The 18,969-nt window shown below is 54.4% G+C and overlaps 6 protein-coding genes across 6 annotated transcripts; 3 read left to right on the top strand and 3 right to left on the bottom strand.

Annotated features, from left to right (window-relative positions):
* Positions 1-1,133: 1,133 nt before the first annotated feature.
* On the top strand, positions 1,134-2,087 carry J4E86_000078 (uncharacterized protein; the record flags this gene model as incomplete). Its single annotated transcript, XM_051440655.1, has 2 exons — positions 1,134-1,850; positions 2,004-2,087. The coding sequence occupies 2 exons, from the start codon at positions 1,134-1,136 to the stop codon at positions 2,085-2,087; spliced, it is 801 nt and encodes a 266-aa protein (XP_051306826.1).
* A 298-nt stretch (positions 2,088-2,385) lies between these two features.
* Positions 2,386-6,633, bottom strand: J4E86_000077 (uncharacterized protein; the record flags this gene model as incomplete). Its single annotated transcript, XM_051440654.1, has 2 exons — positions 2,386-3,392; positions 3,444-6,633. The coding sequence occupies 2 exons, from the start codon at positions 6,631-6,633 to the stop codon at positions 2,386-2,388; spliced, it is 4,197 nt and encodes a 1,398-aa protein (XP_051306825.1).
* Positions 6,634-7,082: 449 nt separating this feature from the next.
* On the bottom strand, positions 7,083-9,728 carry J4E86_000076 (uncharacterized protein; the record flags this gene model as incomplete). The annotated part of the gene is made up of 1 exon (XM_051440653.1): positions 7,083-9,728. One exon carries the CDS (start codon positions 9,726-9,728, stop codon positions 7,083-7,085), a length of 2,646 nt encoding a protein of 881 aa, XP_051306824.1.
* Positions 9,729-12,335: 2,607 nt separating this feature from the next.
* J4E86_000075 (uncharacterized protein) lies at positions 12,336-12,875 on the top strand (the record flags this gene model as incomplete). The annotated part of the gene is made up of 1 exon (XM_051440652.1): positions 12,336-12,875. The coding sequence occupies one exon, from the start codon at positions 12,336-12,338 to the stop codon at positions 12,873-12,875; it is 540 nt and encodes a 179-aa protein (XP_051306823.1).
* A 213-nt stretch (positions 12,876-13,088) lies between these two features.
* Positions 13,089-14,251, bottom strand: J4E86_000074 (uncharacterized protein; the record flags this gene model as incomplete). Its single annotated transcript, XM_051440651.1, has 2 exons — positions 13,089-13,771; positions 13,861-14,251. The coding sequence occupies 2 exons, from the start codon at positions 14,249-14,251 to the stop codon at positions 13,089-13,091; spliced, it is 1,074 nt and encodes a 357-aa protein (XP_051306822.1).
* Positions 14,252-16,436: 2,185 nt separating this feature from the next.
* Positions 16,437-18,486, top strand: J4E86_000073 (uncharacterized protein; the record flags this gene model as incomplete). The annotated part of the gene is made up of 2 exons (XM_051440650.1): positions 16,437-18,274; positions 18,327-18,486. 2 exons carry the CDS (start codon positions 16,437-16,439, stop codon positions 18,484-18,486), a joined length of 1,998 nt encoding a protein of 665 aa, XP_051306821.1.
* Positions 18,487-18,969: the final 483 nt, after the last annotated feature.

Raw genomic sequence — 18,969 nt, 5'->3', positions numbered from 1 at the left:
GTTGACTGTTGATGATCAGCATGTTGAAGACAAGTCATGCCAGGCTCCATCGGCTGCAACCCGTCGGAGCGAGCGTTCACTGCCCATCCACTCTTCCGGATGTCCGACTCCGCATGTCATGTAGAATCCTTTGATAATACGATCAACATACTAGGAGGCTTGAGATGTCCTTGATCTTTTCCGCAAGCGCAATGGGACTTGGTGCTACCTGCTGTCCCTTTTTTTCGACCATATCGAGCCCGTCTTCCGAAGCTGAAGGGGTGAGTCGATAGGACGGGTCAAGATCAATGAGTAAAGAATCATCAACCAAAGACGGTCAGCCGATTGTGTGCTCTACCGATTGTATCTCCTCGTTGCCGGCTCCGGAAGCAATTTTGACACGGAAAGAGACGCGACACATAGCTAAATGTTATTCGCTCTGATGGGCTTGGCGATGTTGACATGCCATGAGGCTGGGGTTTCAGACGGTGTCTTGCAGTGTTTAGAGATCAGACACCATTAGCGGCTTGGCAGAACCGCTGCAGCAGGCAGTGACAGCCGTACGTTGCCTCGACGCAAGCAGCATCAACACCTCCGTCAAACGATGCTCCCGCTTTCACTCAGCTTGCCACTGCCTACAACAATGCCATACCGAATTACCGCGTTCCCGTTCCGCTGCTCAGCTTCCCTGCCGGCTACTTACCCTCCATAGCCGGATGGCTGCTACAGACCAATAACTATCAAAATCCGCGCGTGCTCCATCGTGATATGTGCTCCTAGCCTCCAAGCCTACGCATACTCAATAGCTAAAGGCATTGACATACGTACGCGTTTCATTTTGCAGCGACGCCAGCATAAGCACTTAGCTGCATTAGCTGGAGGCGCAGTCGGCGAAACCTCCGCTAGGCGCGATTGGCATCATGTCAGGCGTCCACGAGTCTGCCCTGGCAGTAGCAGCCACCTTAACCATGGCATCTCTCGAAATCGTCAAACTCCAAGATTCCAATTCAATCTCGAGATCCAAGATCGCCAACACGTGTCTGTTCCCTCAGCCACTTCCTCATCGATGCATTCAGCCAATCCCATATGACGCTCTCCTCCCCTCTTAACCACAGTCATCCCGCTTTTGCGCTACTCACCAACGCGCACTCACCATGAGCGAAAGCAGGCGCAGTTCCATATCCAGCGTATGGTCTGACGACAACCAAGCCCCGTGTTCGCGGTATTCTCTTCCAAGAGCCTCTTCTCGATTCTGGAAATACGCCACATTGCTTATTCTAGGCTTCGCTGCTATTGTCCTCTTCTCGACAAATTCATCGGTTTCGAGCAAAATCCTACTAACACATGTCCCGCATCTTGGTTCCGTTCCGGCCTCGTCTGCACCCGCGCTGTCATCACAGTCTTCCCCACGCATCGGCAAAGTAACGGCCTCATTCGGGCCGGAAGATCCCGTCTACGAAGCCGCCATCGCTTCTCACCAGGTTCACAATGACCTCCACGGGTACCCCGAGTTCATACTTCGCGAGCGCATGCTGCCTGGTCTTTGGTCCAAACATGCCTTCCTGCTCGCGATTCTTGGAGCCGAACTTGCCAAGCCAGCTGCGGAACGACTGGAGTGGCTTTTCTGGCATGATCGCGACACCATCTTGATGAATCCTAATGTTCCGTTGCAAGCCTTCTTGCCCCCAGATGAAAAGATCAATTTGGTGGTGACGAATGATCGGCATGGTCTGAACAACGGCGTCTTCCTCATCAGAGTAAATGAGTGGGCGATCCGTCTCTTCTCGGCAGCATTGAGCCTGAAGGAGTATAATCCTGATATACAGTTGAAGTATAGTGAGCAAAGTGCTATGGAAGAGACTATGAGACGTGTAGGTGGAAACCTCATTCACGTTTTACTTACTGTATCAACTAATCATCGTGCGACTCACAGCCATACTTCTCTTCCGCCGTTGCCTACGTGCCCCAAAGGTGGTTCAATGGCTTCCCACCAAATCCAGACAAGCCTGGCAAACCATCACTAGCCCGTCCTGGATCTCTACTCATCCACTTCGCTTCAAATCGAGACGGGAAGCGGCCGGAGAGGATGGCTTACTGGGGCGGTATAGCGCGGAGTAAGGCGAGTGAGTGGACGAGGCCGTTCAATGAGACGGGCTATCCGGCTGAGATAGAAGAGTATTGGGCAAGATTAGGTAAAGGAGAGGATGTTAAGACTTTGTGCAAGGACATTGGAGGCAGGGTCTGGAGTTGAGGATCTGTTCAGCGTTGGTGCTGAGGTTGTAAACTTCGACATGAGTAGATCGATAGGTCTTCTGATTCAAACGAACATCAATAAAACAACAGGGTATAACCTCCCCCTTCCCATACCGTCCTCCTGAACGCCTAACCAAAGTCATCCGTTTACTCCTACTTGACACTCATTTCCAAACCCCCATCTCTGCCCTCGTTGACACGCATAATACTGCTCCGCATAGCCGACCTCGTATTCTCCTTATCACTATCCCCACCTCTCTCCAGTCTCTCCCAGAGACCACCATTGCCCGGCGGTCCCGAACTGAGACTCTCCCTAACATCGACCGCAGAGTCTATTATACCTAGACCCTGCACCCGCGACCCCAGGTCTTCGATAACATCGTGGTGCCTCGCCTTCTTAGCTTTGTACAGGGTCTGCTCTACAGAGCCAGGGAGGTAGATGCGCTTGGCGCCTAGGGTACGCTTAATATCTTCAAGAAGAATTTCCATGGGACAGATATAAGCGATCTTGTTCTTTTGGCAAAAGGCAAGCACGTGGCCGACGACTTTGTGATGACCGTTTTGTACGACCCAGGCTCCGCTGTCGCCGCCGATGCCGAAGCCGCCAGCGACGTGCCACGAGCGGGAGAAGGATTTGCGGTGGTAGATGCGGACGGCGGACATGACGCTGCTGACCATGCCCGGTTGGAGGCCGGTGGTGCGGCCGAAGCAGTGTACGGACATGCCACCGAGGGTGGATGCGGGGGCTACGCCGTTGGGGTATTCGTCCTCTTCGGGGGTGTAAGTGCGGCGGTTGACTGGCTTCTCCAGCTTGGAGGCTATGGCGCGTTGTTCCGGCGTCATGGAGCCCAGGCAGAAGCGGCGACCTCCTTGGCAAACGTTATATGGCTGGAGGCGGTCTTCCCTGAGCTTGAGGAGCGCCCAGTCGATTTCGTGGAGGATGCCGTCGCGCTTCCACCGGCGGATGCCGGAAGAGGCGTGAACGTGGCCTAGTTCGTGCGAGGAGAGATGGTCGTCGTCGCGATCTTCTTCGCAGGGGAAGAAGTCAGCGCCCACGTCATCGATGGCTGGTTGTGTGATCTTTATCTCCTCGCCTTCGCCTGGCGCAATGCCGTCAATGTCGCCCATGGTTGCGTGTGAAATATGAGAATCTGCCATATCTGAAATGGGATTAGCGCTTGTAACTTGTGTGCAGTGTCGGATCGGCATACCCTCCGCAGAGTCATCGTCAGACTCAAGCTCACTGTCAGAGAAGTCGAACGAATCAAGGTCAGCGTCGTCTTCCTCGCTCTTTATGTCCTCATCGTCTGATAGTTCAAGATCCCACATTCCAGCGGGCTCATCCGATTCTAGATGAAGATCTGGTTGCGCACCCATACCCATTAACCAAGGGTTGTTCGCTGCGCTGGACAGCATCACATCGCTCGGAGAAGGGCTATCGGGCTCTTCGCCAACGTCGTCTTCGTCTTCGGACGGTATGTCGAGTAGGTGATGGACACTCATGCCCAATGGCTCATCGTCAACCAGAATGACCCCACCATAGGATACCGGAGGCAGATGTTCACCGTTGAACGCTCCAATGGAAGCCCCGCATAATGGGCGATCCTGATGGTAAGGGTTCATCACAGCCATGTCCGCATCGTAGGAGTCGGTATTCATCATGGATCGATGCGGTGGCCTAGTTCGGCGCGACGAACGGCTCATCTTGGACCGCCTGATCTTTCCCCTACGGACCTTGAGGTCATACATATTCTCGTCAAAGCGGAAGCGACGGCTGAGAATGGCCTTGACCTTTGCCACACTAGTACAGGTAACAAACACAGTAGGCTTGGCTTTCTCTAGTACTTCTCCGATGGCGACGAGGTCAATGCTAACAGTCTCTTCAGAATCCTTGAGCGCCCGTTCTATTAGACGCTCAAGGCGGGGCAACATGGATGAGTGCCATTCTTCCACGATCTCAGGTGTGAATTTGACTGGGAAGAGACGTAGCTTCGGTCGAGGGGTCGGCTCTATATCGGTCTCGATCTGTATAGACGAAGTGACGTAGCTCTCACTCGAATTTACCGTCCTACTCTGTATCTCTGGCTCAGGTGTTGGGTAACCAAGAGTAGCTTGCGGCCAGTGTCGCAGTCCGTCACTGACAAGGGCCGAGACGGTGGTATTACTGCGTTTCTGCTTTGTCTGGCGCCAAGCCTTTTGGATGATGGTAATTTTGTCTTTGTAGTCTTGTAGCGTTGCGCATCCATTAGAGGGGGCGCGCGACTGTCGCCATGCACGCTGAATCGTTGAAGCGGCAGTCGCCACGCGCTCTCTGTACAGCGAAGAGTTATCGCTTGGGTCTTGTGAATTTGGTGGGGTAGCGACGAGAGTGCCTGATTCATCTAGAGGATCTTTCTGTTCCCACTCCATCTCCGATGCTTCTTCTTTAGGGCTCATCATACGAAGACTTTCTGAGATGCTCTTCCGGATGGAGTGTTGCGAGCTCCGTGATGGATTACGAGCCAATGAAAGATCTGGTGACTTCTTTGAGAGAGACTTGGTCCTTTCCAAGGCTTGTGTACCCTTCTCCAACGCCCATCGCTTTGCACTCCTATAGGATGGACTTGACTGGCCATCGGTGACGATCTGTGGCTGGCTCGCGCTCTTGCGCTTCAATGGAGATGCTTGCTGCACCGGTGTAGCACCCGGTCTCAATTCGCTCAAGTCAAACCCAGGTTCCGACTCATCCAGCATGCAGCAGCGTTGCAGTCTGGTTAGGATGCGAGTGTAGACCTGCGGAACATCGATCGCATTGTCGCCCTTGACATCCGCTGCCCAGAAGCAGTCGCGCACAACCTGCATGTAGGCTGTTCCGCATTTTGAAGCGAGCCTGCGGATGTACACATCTTCTATCCGTTGCTTGAAGTCGCTCAGGGTGTACTTTTGCTTCCACAGGTCAAGTAGAGGCTGCCACAATCCTATTTCGAGTAGCACCAGCCCCAAGCCATAGAGATCGAAGTTGGCATTGTACTTTTGGTCTTGACTTCCAGTGAACTTGGGGTCCTCCGGATGCCGGTAGATGTTCAGCGTTGGTTTCGCCTTGTCGGTGTCGATGTCGAAGTCAGAGAACAGATCGAAGGAACATATTACAGGCGAACGCAGCGAGTATTGCAATGCTCTACTATTCGCAGACTGCCTTTTGCTTTTCTTGAAGACCATAATGTTGCTGCTATTGACGTCTTGGTGGAGAAAATCGTCGCCGTGGATTTTGCTAAAGGTCAAGGCGAGCGTGAAAGCTAGACGAAAGCGGTCCTCAAGTGGCGGGGTGGCACTGTTGGGGTTGTGCAAAGACTTGGAGCCCGTCTGCAATACACTGAGCAGCGTCACTGGTTTGAGCTCGTCGATTGGCTTGTGGGAATCGGCTGGCCCTGAGTAGACTGAGGTGGGCAGCTCGAAGACCAGGCCAAAGCGCGGCTGTTTTGGATCTTCGAAATACCCAAGGCACTTAAGGGTGCCGTGGAAGGACTGGTTGTTGGACAGCTTTGTCAGTATTGACAAAAGGCTCTCGAGGCGCTGGGTGGATGGGGACACGCCAGTGAGACGGTAGGCGGGGTCGTAGCACGCGTAGTCGATCAAAACGCAAGTCTCTATGTTCCTGCTGCCATCCGTCTTCCAGGGGTTGGTGGAACTGTGGCGAGACCGCAGGCGGCCGATGACGCGAACAGAAGTAGTCCCAACGCTCTCGTATGGCGGAGGTTCCTCGTCGGGGAGGATTAGGTCTGCAGGATCTAGCTTGGGTGGAAGATGAGATCTGGGGGTATGTGCATTCAGAGGGAAGGTAGCAGGATTGACCAGCGTCAGGTCGGAGGCGTTGTAGTCAGGCGACAAGAAGACGGGAGTCGATGTGCTGTGATGCGGTGTAGCTTTTCCTGGACTAATACCACGCTCATTGCTTCTTTGAACTCTGCGGTTCCGTGAGAGATCATAGAGTATGTCGATAGAGGTGGTGAGGTCCTTGATGAGGTCCTCGTAACGTGACCTGTCGGCGGCCGCCCACGAGGGAAGGTCAGGCCGGCTCTTCTCTCCAGACATTGTCTTTCCCCCACCCGCAGCAGACGTGCCCGGGTGCATCTGCTCTGCCTCGTCGAGGATTTCCTTGATGGTTCCGAGCACGCTTGTGACCGTCTCCGTCATGCCTGCCTCCTCCACGCTTTCGTCGATGTCGCCCTGCTTGCCCTTGGAGTTGTCGCTCCAGTCCACGCCCCATGTTATCAGCCGGTCCTTCTGTATCCTGAACTTGCGATGCAGTGCGTGCGACTCGGGCGTGTCTTTGGTATCCTGCTCGACGACGGCATCGCATGTGGTTTTGGTGTCGGAGTAGAGCTGTGTCAGGCGTCGGGGCAGTCGACTGATGGTCTCCATGGTCGCGACTGCTTCAGACGTGTCGCAACGGGTGTTCTGACGCGCGACGAGCGAGGATGAGGGGGTATTAAGTGCGCGTGTACGAAGTCATGAAGGATGTCTGCAATGCGCCTGCCTGGAAGGTAGCCGTCATGGCGCAAGACCCGTGTTCAGCGTGACTGGGGTGCATTTTGGTGGTTGCCTACAGGCACCGCCTCAGCGCGCTGCCGTGGATGGGTGGGGGATGGCCGAAGCCGCCAATCACCTCGTCGTCATCTCCGCCTAAGCCTCCACCTGGCCGTCTTCGCAGCTTCGGTGCCAGACCTCCATCACGAGGCATTTTTTGGTAGCACATGTGAAATGTAAGGGTGTTGCCTGTGTGCAAATCGTAATACATGCTTTTATGGTACAGTATTCGCACTCGGTGCCGCTATTTTCCTTGCTATGCAACAGTAAAACTATGTACAGGCTTAGTCCTCAGTGAGATCACCATACTCCCACTGACCGCGGCGCTCCTCCTTGGCCACGTCCTGCTTCTTCTTCATGGCAGCCAGCACGTTGGCCGAGCGCTCCCACGGGCGCAGCTTCTTGGGTACCATCGCAAGACCTTCGCTAAGAATGTCGGCGTTGATGCTTTCAGTGCCGTCCTTGCTCTGGTCCGGGTTGTACAGTGTCACCCAAAGCATGCCGTCCTTCTCGGTGGCCTCGACTCTTGCGACGAGCTCACGGTCAGCTGTCTCTTGTGAGATGAAGCTGACGGCATCGGCAAGGTACTCGGAGTTGCCAGGGAGTTGAATGAACGCCAGTTGAGCCTCTACGGCCTGTGGCTTCAGCTTCGATGGCAGGAACTCGGCTTGTGAGAGAGGGCGAAGACGAGACCACGGGATTGTCTCTGAGTTACCGTAGTCGATGTAGACAACCTCGGCCTTCTTGTTCTCGCGGTCGTTGCGTCGAATGCGCGCACGGTACCACTGGTCGTCGGCAGTGAACTTGGCTGCTACAAACTCGCCCGCCTTGGGCGCGTCTGGCAGGCCACTGCTGTTTGCAGGGTTGAGGTGGAACTTGCTGAAGGCGCTCATGAGTGATGTCAGCGCTGATGTCCCGCTGCCGATCTGTTGGAGACGAAGCCTTCCGTCATCTTCGACGTGGGTGATCATAACATCGCGGTAGTCTGCCTTTCTTGATGATGCGGCGTCACCGTTGGTAGCTTCGGTAGCTACCGCTGCCTCGCCGTCCTCTTCTTCCTGAGACGGGTCGTAGTCTTGCCACAGGTTCTTTCGTGCGTCCTTGGCTTTCTGCTCGGCTGCGAATAGTTCGTTTGCGTTTCCAGACTTCTCTGCTGAGTAGGCATGTACAGTAGCCAGACCTTCCTCAACCAGTGTCTTCGCAAAGTTCTCACGGTTAATGTACAGAGTGCCAATGAAGCCACCGACCTTGTCACAGTCCTCGACATCGATCTCGACGTCTCGCTGTTGGCAGCGGCGGTTCGCGAATTCATGGGCCTCCTTACCGAAAGGTTCGCCCTTCTCGCTGTCGTTTCTCGCCGATCGAGGTGCGCGGATACCGGAGAGGACGAAGGTGAGCTTGGCGTTCTCGCGAGGGACTAGTACAGTGAAGCGCGAGCCAGACTTGACGAAATCGACAATGGCTGGTACCTTGCGTTGGCGTGAAAGCAGAGTGAGTTGGCGCTTGGCCTTCTCGAGCGACTCTGAGTAGTCGACGTACTGCTTGACAGAGGGCGACTTGTCTGACCAGAGACCCTTCTTCTCAGCTTGTGCGGTGGACTCGGCCAGCAGAAGATCGTCGTAGATGGGGCTCCTGTCGGCATCGTCTTGTCGGTGGCGGATGACGGATGCCATGCCGCTCTCTACAAGCATCAGACCAACGTTCTTGCCCTGAAAGGTGACGGTGCACATTTCGCGCTCATCGTAGCCCTCGGTCGCCGGTCGCTTCCCGTCTACGTGGAACTTGACGTGCTTGCCGATGAGCTTCTTGCGCAAGAACTCCTTGGCCTCGGCTACCCATGGCGATTGCTTGGGATCGGTAGGCTTGGGTTGACGGACGCTGCTGAGGTTGATGCGCTTCTCCGCGCCTGCCTTGTTCCGGATGAAAATGGTGTCTGCGCTCTGGACACGGCTAACGGTGGCTTCTTGCTCTCCAGCCTTGCTGATCTTGGGCGCAACATGTTCCTTGTATACACCCAGGCGGCCGTCCTTTGCTTGTTTCTCAGCGCCCCTAAGTATGCCCATCTTCTGGCCGAGGAGGGTGGTGTGGTGGTCGGTACATTTGGCCAAGCCGTTCTTGAGCAGGAAAGGTGTGATGCTGCCCTGGGTAGGATGCTTGACGTCTGCGACAATTTGGCCATTCGGTGTTGTTCCCAGAACCTCGACGAGGACTCCTCGCTGTAACAGCCTCGTCTCGACGAATTGTTGGGCGTCGTCACCGAACGGCTCGGCTGGCTGCACCTTCCCGTCGGAAGGATTTGTTCGCTGTGTTGCGGGGGCGCGGACACCGGCGAGGAGGACCATTGTTTGTACGTGTTCGGTGGGCGAGAGGAGGAATCGCACGATGAGGCGGTCACCGGACAAGACCTTTTCGACAATCGAATCGATGTCCTTGCCCTTGTTCTGCTCCACGAACTTGGTCGCGTCACTCAGCTCTGACGACGAGTTGATCCTGCCGCCAGTCTCCGCCCAGAGGCCCTTGGAGTCTGCCCTAGCGCGCGCCTCGTCTACTTGCAGTCGCTCGAGTAGGTTGGCAGCCTCATCCGAGTCTTCCTTGCGGCCGGCGTCGTCGCGCAGCTTCACCCAGCCCGCCGCGACGGCTTGTTGCGGCAGTATCTCCTTGTTCGGTGTGACGATGAGGCCATATTCGCGGTTCGCGCCCGTCGGGATCTTGTAGAGGACTTGGAAGCGGACGACCTTGCCTACCAGCAGACGGCGGAGATAGTCGCGTGACTCGAAGGCAAAGGGCTCGTCTCCCTCTCGTCGCAGTCTCGGCGCGGTGACAAAGGCTAAGCTCAGTGTGCGCTCTGCTTTTGGGTTGTTGATGTTGTGGAGAACGACGGTGTCGCCGGAAAGGACGCTCTTGACTTTGGCTTCGAAGAGGTTGCTCATGATGGACGTCGGATAGCTGCAGAACGCGAGGGGAGCTGTTAGCTACTGTGTCCAGAGAGCTTCAGATGCAGGTGGGGCCTGCAGCTGTTCCCTGGCACTTACCTGCAGGAGATGCCAAAATGCGGTCAATGTTCCAATGGGTGGTTATGGGAGACGCAATTGATGTGTGGAATGTATGCCAATTGCTACTTGCGGATTGGGAAGCTACGTGTTGTTATGGCGGGCAAATCTCGCCGTTGCTCTCAGGGACCTTCGGTGTGGGGTTCTAGGCGAATCAAGCTAGACGTCACCACCGCCTTCCAGACTCCTTCACCACCCTCGACTCTCAACACAAACACACGCGACAGTCGGTGCGACCGACGAGCTTCACGTGCCAATTGCTGATATAGTGTCACGTGCCTCGATTCGTGGTCCCATCACGGCATGCATGCTATGACAGGCCTTTTGTTAGGTTACGTTAGCTAACCCTTCCAGCACCTCTATTCAGGTGCACCGTAGGCCTTTAGCATATTTTCGTCACTACTATCCTTCCTCTTACACGACCATGAAGCTACCTAGCCATCTTTAGATAGATAACTCGAGAGTGTCTTTGGATCATGGCACTCGACAACGCTTAAGTGCCGTCCCTGTCAGGGGTTAGTGGACACCTCGACTACGCCGCGGACGTGCATTAGCTTGCCGCCTTGCTTGCAGTTTGAGGAAAGACCCGTCCGCGCATCCCTCACATGTCTTTAGCCGCAAACTCCAATGCGGCAATTACATCCAGAGTCGGTAGACACAAAGCATCCTTCACATCCTTTGCCAGACGGCGCATCAATAATTCTTTGGCCCGTGCCAGTAGGATTTGCTATCTTACCCAGGCATTGAGCCTTACCAGATGTCGACATGTATTGCTTTGAACGTGCGCGCGAACATCCAATAAAAGCAGAGGTCGAGCAGTCAACACCGACAGCAGACTTGCCTCTCGTTGGCACAGTCGTGGCTGAAGGAGGTAGATCACGGTATTTTGGGCAGAATGACAAAACTACGCTCCTTAATCAGGCAAGAGGATTGGAAACCATCTGTGAAACATGATACTGACAGAACACAGTTCCTCGATGTCAAGGACTTCCTCAACAAGATGGCTAGTGATGAGCAGTTGATGGCGTCTGCAAAGAAAGTCAAATTTCTTCAAAGCAAGTCAAAGGGAGATCCAATTCGGCCGCCTGAGCGGAAGCATGATTCTGGATGATCGCCATCGTTACTAAAGCTATGGGAGTCTCTTCCACCAAAGCCGTATTGTGACAAGCTGATCTCCATATACTTCCAGTATTTTGAGCGTACCATGCGCGTTCTACACCGTCCCACTTTCATGCGTCAGTATGAAAGACTGTGGCTTGACAGCGGATCTGGGCTTGATTCTACATCCAGCATCCTCGCACTGCTCACGAGCGTTATGACCAGGGCTTACTTGCTCGACGATACGGCCAAGACCGATGAAGCAGACGATTACAGAGCCTATTTGCGGGGTGCAGCTATCGACCACATCCAGGCATGGCTCGGGGAACTTGGACGAAAGCAGCGAACGGAGCTATCAACTCTTCAAGTCGAATTACTTGTGCTACTGTCTGGTAGCGTAAGCCACTCTGACCCAGATAGAATTTGGAGCCGCAGCGGTGCCATAATGCGGTCAGCTATGACCATGGGTTTGCACATAGATCCTGCGAAGATAAAGCATCTTTCGCCGTACCAGATGGAGATGCGAAAGCGGCTATGGGCGTCTGTTTTGGAAACGGAAGTACAAGTATCTATCATGACGGGTATGCCCTTGGTAATCCCAGAGCTCGGATCTTACTGTCCGGTACCGGCAAATCTCTATGACGAGGACTTTGACGAGTCTTCATCGAAGCTACCTCCTCCCCGCCCGCTTTGCGATCTGACTGACAGCCTCTACCAGATATATCTTGCTATGTCTCTTCCGCATCGAATCAGGGCTTCCTCGCTTGTACAACGCCCAATCCCTGATGTGGGCGAGGCGATTGAAATAGGGCGTGAAATCCAAAGATCTTGTTGCTCTCTACCGTTGACCCTCAGCCTGCAACACAGCCAGCCAGCAACCGGCGATCGAGGTGGATTTCTGCATCGCATTCTCCTAGACTTTTACCTTCGACGATCGCTATTGTGCTTATACAGACCACTCCTCTTCGACTATCAGGATTATCAAGGTAAATTAGCCCCCGCGGATACTTTGTAAGATGTCTAGCTGACCTATAATCAGTACGTGTTTTCTTAGCTATTACGCAGACGATGAAATCTTGAACGCAGAATTCGTCGAACGTTCTTCCAAGAATTAGAGGTCTCCTATCTTCCTCTGGGGTAAAGTTTGTGCTAACAACTTGGTAGCAAGAAGTCGCAGAGGCCTGGGTACAATGTGTCGATTCATCGGTGGCCATACTCTCTTATTCAAACTTCTATTACCCTCAAGCGCTTGAAGATACGTCACCGTCACAGGAGGATCTTTACTTCTGGTTGTGCAAAAAAGATATCCTGTGGTCTGCTCTCACAGTATGCCAACGCATCAAGCATCTCCGCCAGGCCAGCTCGCATGGCCAACACCTAGAGCAACAGATGTCTGGACACAACGAACATGTACTCGTCGCAAAGATAGAGCAGACTATCAACTACCTCATCGCGAGACTGGGTCGTGGCGAAGCAGATGATCTCAAAGATATCATCTTCCTTTCGTTGGCGCTAAAATGCGTACAGCTCCCTGAATCATCCCCAGGACGACTTTACGAGCTCCATTCTACCACTAGGAGAACAATGGCTGCCTGCATGGAGCAGCTGTTGCCACCCAAGCTTACCGCCAGCGGTCATCAGCATGAACGAGACGACGCTGAGTCACTAGCTAAGCGCGCGAAATCGTCCTCAATACGCCCACCTCCAAAAGTTACGCCTACATGGCCTGTCAGTTCGAAGCAAACGCCCAACCCGCTTCCAGCAACTCATGGGCCAGGAATCCGTGGAGAGACTGCCGAGCAATACCTCAACGACTTTGCTGGGCTCGCCGCCGAGTTTGCCGATTGCCAGACTGATTCGTTTAGTCTCCACGCTGCTTTCGGTGGTGGCGTGGTGCAAGACTGGAATTGCGAACACCTCTGGCAGTGATGGCTGCAATGTTACTTTCTGAGCTGCGCAACTGTGTTCCGTTAGAGGAGTCCTACATAGATCTGGTCGTTATAAACACGCCTGTTCCCTGTTTGAGGTGGTGCAAGATACAAAATACGATCTTCATCTATCAGTCTGATGTCCCCACGTTTCTTTTCCAAACAATGCATGGATGACGTTTCGTCATATACAAGCCCCCTTCCTCCTCACAACTTACTCACTCAAACCTGGAACACTCCCCAATATACCCATGGTATGTTTCCAAACCCTGTCCCTCGTGTCACTCTGCCTCAGCTTGGCATAACTAACTTGCTTTTTCTCATCACCCCTCTGCCCCACCGTATATGCACCTCCTCCCCTCTCCCGTGTACTACTAAACGCCACATCAGCCACCGTCTTCCCTCCCTCGCCCTCTTTGACCCATACACCGACGTCCCTTGCGGGATACCTGCCCATACCCAGAAACACCATGACCTCACCACACACCGTTGGACTCGTCATGTACCATGCCATCAACACCTTAGCTATGCGCCACAGCACGCGAAACCACAGTGGATTCACTTTACTAAGGAACGTTGGACCGTCAACCAACCCCGGATAAATGTGTATGAAAGCGATTTTGCCAGCGTGTTCTTCGGCTAGGGCCTCGAACATGAAGGTCTTCATGAAAGCGACGTGCGTGCGGACCGATGTGACGCCGTGCTTTCCAGGCGTTGGTGGGCCGATTGGAAGGGCAGACGGGGAGATGGGATCTTCGATCGTGCCTGCAAAGACGGAGATGACGTGGGCGCCGCTTGGATTTTGAGAGCGCAGAAGAAGGGGTGTAAGGGCGAGGATAAAGCGGATGCGGGAGTAGTATAGGAGGGAGACTTGGGTGTCGAGACCTTCTTTTGTTGCTGGTGAGGTTGGTTAGTTGGGGTGATGGGGAGGGTGGTTTTCTCGGCTCACTTCTTGCTGGAAGCGAATGCAGATGGGAAAGACTTACGCGGCGATGGTGCAAGTGGTGACTCTGCTTGGGTTATGTATAGCATATCTATCCTCGGTTCTCCCCCGTTCAATGGGTCTTCTTCATACTTCTTGATTTGCGCACATATGGCGTCGACATCGCTCATCAGCGCCAAGTCATGGGCCTTTATGAATCGCCATTCTGAACTTGGGCTTGTGGAGCGCACTTCTGCAAGCAAAGTTTCTGCGCGCGAGGCGTTGCGGCCGACAATATAGACGCGTAGTTTGGATTTCGAGTTGTGGTAAACCGAGGCGAAGGCTTTGGCAATGTAGGATCCGATGCCTGAGGTTCCGCCTATGATAGCGATGACGAGAGGGGGGCCGGTGGTCAGGCTGGCGATGGTGGTGTGGATTGTTGAATGGGGTGGCATTGCTTCAGGAGATATTGGAAAATGGAATAGCTGGGAAATTGACATGAAGAATTCGACTGAGGTGCAAGGGGAGAAACATATATACGCAAACGTTGCTCGATGTTCCTCTTCCCATTCTATCATCAAGGCTGATGTCCTCGTTGTGATAATGGAGATGTCTGAATTAGGAAAATCATGCGCCAAGCGATACACCTTCTGGGCTTAGACTCGACGAGGCGTCCATTCTCCCAGGTGCCTTCCAATAATATCGCGCCGTGTAGATACAATCGGAGGTTGATTGCGCCGAGGCTGTAGTTTGCCTTGCTCCGACCCTGAGGAGTATTGGCTATCTCAAGTTGTTCACGTATGAGGTAGTATTTGCGCCAAGTCCGTACCGTTACGTAGACGCGTTCATAAGTAGATATTGATCATCAGGCCAACCCTTTACACCATAGCACACTCAACCATGCTTGTTCGGATTGTAAAAGACTATGCAGGAATCGCAGATGAACTGATGAGAATAGGAAGGAGCGCGAACACTACCCTGATCTATGGACCGAGAAATGGAAGCATGGCGATCTTCTAGCACATGCAGGTCAAACAGATGATGGAAATTGGCCTTCGCAAGTAACGAATTCAGACTTTGAACGTGGAAAGTCGTGGACAGACGTTAAATTTATCGGGGTGAATCGCCCTAGTTGCCTGTGTGGGCGATGTGAAACATGGTCCGGCTTACCATTGAAGCTTGGCTTGCTGCAGTCGGTGATATTTGGTTAACATAGACATGAGAACGTGCTGAGATGTATTGCGCGGCGTGGTGCATGCAGGCCAATACTGTGACTGCAGAGACGTGACGTGGTACATGAGGTATGCAGCAGACGGGAGGCTGGGTGGCTGCGCGTGTTGACAGTCGAGCCAGAGAAGTCGAGGCTGCTAGAGTCTGGTAGGATGACTTGACGCTGACGCGGCGCCGAATGCACGGCGGGATTAGATTCGCTCAATGGCGCGGGGTAGGAGCGAGTGGTGAGCACAACATGTCTTATCAGCCGGGGACCGATGGCGATCTTGATCTGGTGTTTGTGTTTCACCACGGCGGTCAGATCGCTACAAGGGCGTTGGATGTCGCGCATGCCCAGGCTGAGACACGACCTCGAATGAGCAGGTGGGAGTGAGTGAAAAAGTTGCAAAGACGAAGGCGACTTTGAGGCTATGCGGCGTTGAATGCAGACTAAATGGGTTAAAGTAGGTCGCTCCAGATTCCACGGTGGAGCCGTTTGCGGTAGCGGCTGACACGAGGAGCTAGGAATAGAACATGGAAGGAACGCGGACAAGACGTCCATGGCAGTTGCAGGCAGCGGAGACGACAGCAGACGAGGTGCAAGGCGTGCAGGATGAGCAGGGGATTAAAGGGAGGATACCAGAGAGGCTTCGCGGCAATAAACGTGAAAGGTCCAACTGATATGGGAAATTGCCTCTGGCTCCACCCTAGCACTTGCCGTTGTGGATGGGGCTTCCCGCGGCTGCGCCAAGGCCTCACTGCAACTGCTTGTTCTGGTTGAGGGCATATCGCTCTTGCCTGCATTGGGCGCACAGGCAGGCGCGAGGGAACACAGCGCAGGAAGAGGCAGACACGAGGGAGATCGTGATATGAACGAGACCGGCGTAGGCGCCAGAAGGGCCATTGTCGGGGGGAAAAGGCGGGCAGTCGGTATAGGCGTTATCTTGTCGCAAAACCTGTTGAGTGTGTTTGGGGCTGGTGCATTGGCGGAGACGTCACAGTGGGTTCCGTGGTGGTTTCCTGGGTGAATTAGCGGGCTAGCGCATCGCGCAGTCGCAGCCGTCAGCCTCTGTCGTGCCAGCGCCGTGTTACCCGCCTAACACACCTGCATCATCTCGGCCACTGCACGACTCCGACCTTCTCTCCACCACTGCGACCGCGCCTGCGCCTCTGCGACACGCTGCCTCAGCATTATCTTTTTCGCTCGTTTTGCCCGGATCCCTGCGAGATCCCACGCCGTGAAGAACAAACCACCCAGCCAACCGTGTTCCGCGCCGCAAACACTAGCCAGGCCCAGCCATAGTCCGCCTCCATTCGATCCGCAGAGCGGCGCGCCGCCGTCCGCGACCTCCACCAAGCGTTGCCCGCGCAGGTTGTTTTCGCCTCTGCACGCGAGGTGTGTAGCAAAACCTCGAACAAGCACTCACAATGGCTTTCCAGCAACCCCAGGCCTGGCCATTAGGACAGCAGCACGACGCCCTCCCGTCCGACGACAATCCGCCGCCTCCGCCAGCCCATCGCACTCCCGTAGGCCTCCACGCCCAGCGCCAGTATACCGACCCCAATAACTACTCCGACTACTCGACCCCAGGCGTCACCCCCGGCTCAGACAACATGGGCGAGACGGCTCCGGGCGGCGGCATCAACGGCATCGCCAGCGGCGTCGCTGGCTCCCACCCACGCGAGAGCGGCCTGCACGCTGCACGAGGCATGGCTGGCCCAGGACGGCCCATGGGCGTCCCCAACAGGAACTCGCAGTCATCACCCTTCAATGACCCCAATGGTCACGACCAGCCCATGGTTCCACGCCCAATGTACTCGCAACGCTCCTACGGTTCCGGCGCACCACTCGTCGGCGGCATGTACTCGAGTGACAGCTCCATGTACAGCATGCCACACTCCCCGCACAGCGGCGTCCCCTACGCCGACACGCCCTACAACCGCTACTCTTCGTCCGCTCAGAACCTCGCGCCGCAGATGGGCCAGATCAACCCGCTCGATGTCGACAACGATGACGACTGGGGAATGGGCCCAGACCACAACTCTCCACAAAACAAGCGACGCTCTTTCGTGCCATTCGGTGGCTCGCGGGACGGCAGCAGTCGCAATGGCTCGCCAGGGTCATCGATAAACAACGGAGGCGTTGCTGCCGCAGCGGGCGCTGGTGCTTTTGCTGCCTCACGCGACGGTACCAAGTACGACGCCGTACCCATGGTCAACGGAAGTGGAGAGCTTGTCCCAGAAAAGGTTGCAAGTTGGAAAGCAGAAGACGACTTGAAGAAGAGGAAGAAGCGCATGTGGATCGCCATTGCCATCATCACCCTCATCCTCGCAGGTGCAATTCTGGGCGGTGTCCTCGGTGCTACTGTCGGAAAGGGTGGCGGTGCAAAGGACGGCGCTGCTAAGTCTGCTCAATCTGCTGACGATATCGCCAAAGACAACAAGGAGGACCTCGGCAAGGACTCTTCCGAGATCAAGGCCTTGATGAACAACGCCGATTTGCATAAGGTGTTTCCCGGCATGGACTACACTCCTCTGAACACACAGTACCCAGACTGTCTCCACGTCGGACCATCGCAGAACAACATCACCCGAGACTTGGCCGTCATGTCGCAACTGACCAACTCAGTCCGCTTGTACGGAACCGACTGCAACCAAACACAGATGCTTATCCACGCCATCAACCAACTGGAGATCAAGGACACCATGAAGATCTGGCTTGGTGTATGGCTCGACAAGAACGACACTACAACGGAGCGTCAGATTTCCCAAACATGGGACATTCTCGATGACTATGGCTGCGACTACTTCAAGGGTATCATCATTGGTAACGAGGTGCTTTACCGCAAGGACCTGTCTGAGACCGAGCTGCTGGGACACATTTCCGACTTCCGCAAGAACATCTCGGACCACAGCTGCCAGCTGCCTGTCGCAATGGCTGATCTGGGTGACAACTGGACTGGCGACATGGCCACCAAGGTCGACATTGTCATGTCAAACGTTCACCCCTTCTTTGCCGGTGTTGATGTCAAGGAAGCGGCTGCCTGGACCTGGAACTTCTGGCAAACCCACGACGTGTCGTTGACCGCAACCCAGAATGACATCCACCAGGTAATCGCCGAGGTTGGCTGGCCATCTGGAGGCGGCACCGACTGTGGTGCAGCTGACACTTGCGCCGGAGGCTCTGTTGCCGGTATTGACGAAATGAACCAATTCATGGAAGACTGGGTTTGCCCAAGTCTAACTAACGGGACAGAGTACTTTTGGTAAGTCTCCCTGTGATCCAGCCTCGATAGACTGCCGCTAATACTTCCCTAGGTTCTCAGCCTTTGACGAGCCATGGAAGATCCAGTATAACGAAAAGGGCAAAGAGTGGGAAGACAAGTGGGGTCTCATGGACGTCAACCGCAAACTGAAGCCCGGGCTTAAGATCCCCGATTGCGGCGGCAAATCGTTACCCTCGACGTACGACAACTAGATACGATACGAGCGCGTATAGCATCCCTTCTCATACGAGTTCTTGCATGACGGCATGGCGTTGGCGGGCGTTCTTCATCTTCGGCATCATCGCGGCGACTCTTTCCGACCGCTCCATCGATCTCTTTCCGCGAATTGTATACTCGGGGCACAGTTCTGCCCTTTTTCTTTTGCTCCCTCCTTTTGTGGGCTTGAATGCCACACCAGTGTTCTGGGAATGGATTCGTCTGGATGAGCCTATATCGAGACATGTTAGGTACTTTACATTGGATAATCTCAGGAGGGAAGGAGCCCTCTACTTGTGTATATATATGATTACCGGGATGTGATGAAACCGGCTGGCTATTGTGTGTGTGGATTTGTCAAGGTCTGAAGGTCTTGTGCTGCGTTTTCCTCCGCGCTTTGTAAGCTACGGAGACGAAAATATGTGAAGAGCATTGTAGATAGGGCATGTACGGGAATATAAATGCAAGAGACGTATCGT

This window comes from Alternaria arbusti (assembly GCF_024043155.1).
Source record: "Alternaria arbusti strain BMP 1465 chromosome Unknown scaffold_1, whole genome shotgun sequence".
Classification (NCBI taxonomy): Eukaryota; Fungi; Ascomycota; class Dothideomycetes; order Pleosporales; family Pleosporaceae; genus Alternaria; species Alternaria arbusti.
Note: the sequence above shows the minus strand (reverse complement) of the source record. Positions and strands in the feature narration are given on the sequence as shown.